Source organism: Physeter macrocephalus, chromosome 14 (assembly GCF_002837175.3).
Source record: "Physeter macrocephalus isolate SW-GA chromosome 14, ASM283717v5, whole genome shotgun sequence".
Lineage (NCBI taxonomy): Eukaryota > Metazoa > Chordata > Mammalia > Artiodactyla > Physeteridae > Physeter > Physeter macrocephalus.
The window spans coordinates 2,305,809-2,311,808 of NC_041227.1; the positions used below are offsets into that span (position 1 = coordinate 2,305,809).

Sequence of the window (6,000 nt, forward strand, 5' to 3'; positions counted from 1 at the left end):
AGGCGGCTTCGCGGAGCGCGGGAGCCGGCTGGATGCAGCGGTGCGCGCGCCGGGGACGCCCGGCGCGGGCCGGGGAAGCCCGGGAAAGCCCCGCCGGGCGAGTGCGCGCCCCGCCGGCTCCGGGGGCGGCCCCGCGCTGCCTGGGCTGCCGAGCGGCCCGGACGCGAGGCGCAACTTACCCGGAGCGCGCCGGAGAGCGAGAGCAGCACGAGGAGCACGCCGGAGCCCACGGTCATCTTCCCCGCCGCGCCGCGCCCCGGCGCCCGCCCGATGCCCGGCGCCCGGAGCCCGTTCCCCGCCGCCGCTCCGATCGCTGCCGCCGCCGCTCAAGCGGGCCTAGCGCCTCCAGCCAGGCTGCGCCGCCACGACTGCCGCCCGGCTCCGGGAGCGAGGCCAAGTCCGGCCGGCGGCGGGCTCCCTCGGGCGGGTGCGTCCGCCGGCCTCTCAGCCGCCCGCGCCTCTGTTCCGCGCGTTCGGAACTGCAGGTGAAGCCGCGCGGCGGCCCCGCCGAGGCCCCGCCCCGCCGCCCGGCCCCTGCGCTCGCTCGGCCTGACGCGGGCCTTAAAGGCGCCGCGCCCTCCGCGCCGCACCCGCGCCGCCCGCGTCCCCGCCCAGCCGCCGCGCCCCACCGTACCACCCGGCCCGGACAGGGCATCTGGAACCCGGGTCAGCCGAAGGGGCCGAGGACACAAATTCTACTGGGGAAAAAGGGGCCGGGGGAGCTGTGAGGTCTGAACAAGAGATGGTGGTCCCAGATCCCAAACTATGGGTACGCCTTTGGGAAGGGGAGACCCTGATACCTTAATCCAGCTTCCTGACTGGGCCCACAGTGGGAGTAGGCACCCCCATCCGTCCTGTATGCTTCAGGTGTCTTCCCACTAACTCTCCTGACCCAGGCCCACCTCCTGGCCTTGCGCAGCTTTTGGGCTCTCAGGAATTAGCCCTGAGAGACCAGCCGATCAGGAAAGCGGAAAGCGCAGAGAGAGGGCCTGCAGGCTGCATGGACACCCAGGGTGAGGGAAAGCTCCAGGTCTGGGCCCTGGCTGTGATGGGCCCTTAAGGACCAAGGAAGGGGCTGATTCCTGTTTGCGCATCAAAATACACTGTTAGGCCTGAGAGGCCAAGAAAGAACCTAGAGGCGCCAAGAAGGAAAGGCAGAAATTCCCGCGCAGAAGAGCTGTCAGGAGCGTGAGCCGCACAGGACAGGCGGCGCCATCTGCCCTGCTTGGGTGATTTCTGAACTGGGGGGACGCTTCTCTAAGGGCGCATCAAGTGAAAAATATGTACAGCTTGGAAGGTGAATAAATGTCTCTGCACGTTCCCTTTTGGTTTGGAGATTTTAAGAAGGTGGTTTTGTTTGCTCAGATATTTCGAATTGTCTTTGTCTTGGTTTGGAGAGCTCTGGGTCCAGAATACATTAGTTCTGGTTTAAGAAATATGCTGCAAAGGAGGGGGAAGAAGATTGACTGAACTGTTGATCTCCAAGGCCAGAGCCAACTTGGGCAGGAGAGCAGGAGCGCGGTAGCACAGCCCTGCCCTCACCTGGAACCCTTGCACCTGGGCTGGGGGGCCTGCTGGTTAGCGTGCTGCCTGGGACTGCAGGAAGTCAGAGTCTAGACAAGTGCAGAGGGGCAAGGCAAGTGTGTATCTGAGAGCACGGCGACTTGTGGCTTCTCACCCAGTAACTGTGCGACAGTTAAAGGGGACACTGCATCAGTACCGGCCTGCCACACCTGGCCAGAGCCGCATCGGTTCCCAGCCTGGCGGGATAGGGCCGGGGTGCCCCTGTACGTGGCTGAGTGTGCCTGGCTCATCTTTGTGCTCAGACTGCAGCACAGATCCTTGGTCACCAGTGACGTTTCACGGACAGACCCACCCAAGACCCACGCTGGGAGAAGTTCCACTCCTCAGCCGTGTGTTCACACCTCTCAAAGACCTCTCCAATCCCCGCTTACTCAGGGCACTTCATCACAGCAGGGAGCTGACCGAGGCCGGCCGCGGTCCTCGCAAGAGTTCTGAAATGTCCATCACTGGGACCCGCCTTTGTCTTGAGAAGGTCCGAGTATGATGGAGATCGTTCTCAGGAGAGACTTCCAGAACCCAGCGCTCGCTCTGCTGTGCTTCCTGAAACTGCTCCGTGCAAACACGTGTGCCAACTTAAATTACCAAAAAAGTGGTGTTGGGTGGGGGGGTCCTGAGGCCCAAACACGGGGGGGAACCCCCTCCCCCCCCCCACCCCCGTCTCCCGCCGCTGAGTGTCTCGCAGTCTTGAGTCCGCTGAAGTACGTGATGACTTGCAGACCTGGAAGGCCCGTCCTGACTCTAGTCAGCCTTGGGGGAGGGGCACATGGGGGAGATTTGTGTGTATTAACTCCTAGAGCCATCCTGACTCCAGAGTCGGGTCTGCTGTCATACCCATTGCTCCCCTGGGCAGGGGAGGCGGAGGCGTGGAGAGGCCAGGCGGAGGCTGCAGGACCAGCGTTCTCACCCCGGCCCTGCACCCCTGGCCTGGGGAGCATTTTTCTTCCCCAGACTCATTTGCTGGAGGAGACCTTGTACACAATATATTGAATGTGATGTCTTATGGGAACTCACATGTTTAGGAATATGGTTTCAGAAACACTGCAGTAACTGATGCAAGTCCAGCAGAGAGCATTGGTTTATCAGACTTGCTGTGAATGAAGCAGAGGACACACTGAGAGGAAGGAAAAGACGGTCTGAAATACAGGGCAGTGGATTCCAGAGGATTGTCCTCAGAGCAGCAGCACCGACTCCCCTCAGGGGCTTGTTGAAAACGCGGACCCTCAGGCCACACGCCAGACCTCCTGAATGGGAGTCTGCATGGGAACCGACCCTCCCTCCAGCCCACCTCTGTCCTCACACGATCTGCTTCAGAATCCTAGCAACGCTTGTGAAAAATGCAGACTCCTGGGCTCCACCTGAGACCCACTGACTTGGAGCTTTGGGGAATGGGGCCCAGGACCTGGCCTTTTAACAGCCTCTTAGGTGGATGTTCACGCACACTAGTGTTTGAGAACCACTGGCCTATCCCACAGGCCATAGGCGGCTCCTGGGAGCATCTATAAATGCTACTTCCTGGGCCCCACCCTGGACCTACTGAATCTGGGTGTTTCAGGGCGGAGCTGGGGTTGGAGACACAGCTGCCCTGAGGGAGGGCTCCAGCCGCCCGTCTCTGCCCAGTGCCAGCAGGCTAAGCCCACCTGGCGAGGAGCTATCCTCTCAGGCTGCTGGGTAGAGCCCCCGGAGAAGAGCGTGGTTTTGTTTCTAAGAGAGATTAAGAAAATTCCACGGACAGGGTAGCCTGTGAGTGACGGTCTCCTCTTGACTGTGATGGCCCTGCAGATGTTTGCTAAGACTCCTTGTTGAGGATGCTGGTGGGAAGCGCTTCAGCTTTGGAAGCAAACTGAATGCTTGCATCGGGGCTACTTTTCCCTGCCTTGTCATCTGATGTTAATTTGTTTCTCCTCCATTTATCATTATTTTTTAGATACTTCAATGTTAGACAAAAAGCTGTTTTGTAAAGAAAGCAGGGAGAAGTTAGCAAAAGGCGGGTCCCTGGAATAAAACAGAATCTTTGTGGACAATTGAAGATATTCAGGCGCTACAGAAAAGAGTGCCATCAGCCTGCCACCTGCTTGAGAAAACCTCCCCGCACGGAACCCAGAAGAACAATCTTAAAGGAAAAAGCAAGAGAGAGAGAGAGAGAGAGAGAGAGAGAGAGAGACAGGCCAGCACAAATGGCTCTCTGCCTTCAATTCCACTGACTCTCACCCCTGGAGAAGGTTGATGCTGGGGAGAAAGAGAACAGCCACTATTATTATTTGGTGGGTTTTTTTTGAATTTTATTTTATTTAGAGAGAGAGAGAGAGAGAGAGAGAGAGACAGGCCAGCACAAATGGCTCTCTGCCTTCAATTCCACTGACTCTCACCCCTGGAGAAGGTTGATGCTGGGGAGAAAGAGAACAGCCACTATTATTATTTGGTGGGTTTTTTTTGAATTTTATTTTATTTATTTTTTTATACAGCAGGTTCTTATTAGTTATCCATTTTATACATATTAGTGTGTACATGTCAATCCCAATCTCCCAGTTCATCACAGCACCCCCCCCCACAGCCTCTATTATTACTGTTTTTGTTTTCAGTGACATCACCTCTCCCTTAACACGTGTTGATATTTAGGGTGGACCGGGCCCTGCGTGGAGGGCTTTCGAACTGTTATCTCCTGTAATCTTCACGAACAAAGGAGGTGGTCTGTCCCACGTTCCCAGCCTCACCCCATCTTCTTCCTTTTCCCACCTTAGGCCAGTCGCGCCAAGCCCGCCACCACCCCGGACCCCAGTCAGGGAGCACGTGAGTCCTTCCAGCTTCCGTGACCGTGCCCCCACCGTGCCCTCTGTCGGGACCCCGTCAGCCTTCGTGTGGGAGGCGACCCCTCTCTCTATCTCCAACTGGCCTTTCTTCAGGGGCCAGGGGCTGTCTTTGGTTGCCTTCTGACTCCATACACACCTCACACTGTCCCACTGTCCTACTGTCGTGGAGGTTTTTTCTTTATGCTCCCCACCCCCCGAAACTCCAAGAGTCTGAGGGCAGGGGGCCCGGTGTAGTCACTTCTCCCTACGTAGCCCAGGATCCAGTCCCCAGTGGCTGGATGAATAAAGCAGCGACAACAATTCTGGCTCGAATCAGCAGCTCTCCTGAGCGTCTGGGTACCTTCCTACACGCCCCCATTAGACAGAAGGGGAAACTGAGGCCTGGAGCAAGCAGAGGGCTTGAACCACCTCCCACTCACCCAGGACTTTTCACACCTGATTCTTGGTTTGTCTAATGTCTGCAGTGGAGCAGGGCCACCTCTGCCTGACCCACGGCTCTCTCCCCAGCCCTGACAGTGCCAGCCCAGCCTGGGCAAATGTCTGAATAGATGAACATCTCAGTGGATGATCAGAAAATCCGGGAGAGACGAAGCATCTTCTGGACAGCCTCGGAGGAGTGGGGAGGGGTCTGGTGACGCTGCACCCGAACGCTTGCCCCACGCCGCGGAGGAAGGAGCACGGATGGTTTCTCTTCTCTCTTCTCGTAAACCCTGGGGCAGAAGAACGAGAATTGGGGCCAGAGGAGGTGGTTCAGCGTGAAGGCGCTAACAGCAAGGGATTTGGAAGGCGGGTGGGTGAGGGAGTGCAAGGAGGATGATAAAAACAAATGTCTGAGGAAAGGAAACCAATTAAACAGTAAAATAGATAATATTAGATTCAAGGGGAGGGAGAAAACGGGGGAGATGTTGGAAATATGAGTAGACTGAGAGTGCCAATAAAACACAGGAGAGACCAAGAAAATGGAAAGGAAGTGGGAAGTGGTCTTTACAAGTTAAAACATCTGCCTGGAATTATGAGCTTCTCTGAGCTGGATGATGTCCTGTTGGCTTCAGCTCTTCTGGGTTCCTAGGGGAAACGGCTTCTACCTACAGTCACTGGTCGGATCCTTTCAAGTTATATTTAACCTGCTTTTATTACTGAACTTTGGGGGGTTAGCACTGATCACCTTCTCTAGAACACCAGTCTCAGGGCTGTTGAGAGGTGGCTGGATTCCTTGGCAGGGGGGGACAGCCCTGGTCCGCTCTGCGCAGGTGCAGGGGGACGTGCCTTGGAGGCCTAGGCGGGGGCACTCTGCTAAGTGTGGGGGCCAGGGATGCTGTCCTGTCCTCAAGAAGCAAGCCCTCGATTTGCCTTTGCTTCTGGGTCTGCGGCTGAAGCTCTAATGGAGAAGAGTCTGCAGAGGGAGATGGACGAAGCCACCTGCTCAAAAAACACAACCCCCATTAGAGATTCACTTCTTTTTGATAAGGCAGGAATTCTCGGACTGTAGTCAAGCCACAGGACCTCCTGACAAGTGTCTTAAAATATGGGTGCGTGGAGCCCAGCCAGCCCCGGCGATTCCCATGGAGCTAGTAGCAGGTAGGGCCTGAGCAGCTCTGCTCCCCACATC

General features: G+C 57.0%; 1 protein-coding gene across 1 annotated transcript in view; it reads right to left on the reverse strand.

Annotated features, from left to right (window-relative positions):
- Positions 1-480, reverse strand: part of CDH4 (cadherin 4) — a 557,331-nt gene extending 556,851 nt beyond the window's left edge. Inside the window, exon 1 of the mRNA XM_024128443.2 lies at positions 180-480. Within this exon, the coding sequence (XP_023984211.1) occupies positions 180-236 (57 nt within the window). The 5' untranslated portion in view covers positions 237-480. The remainder of the gene's footprint in view (positions 1-179) is intronic.
- Positions 481-6,000: the final 5,520 nt, after the last annotated feature.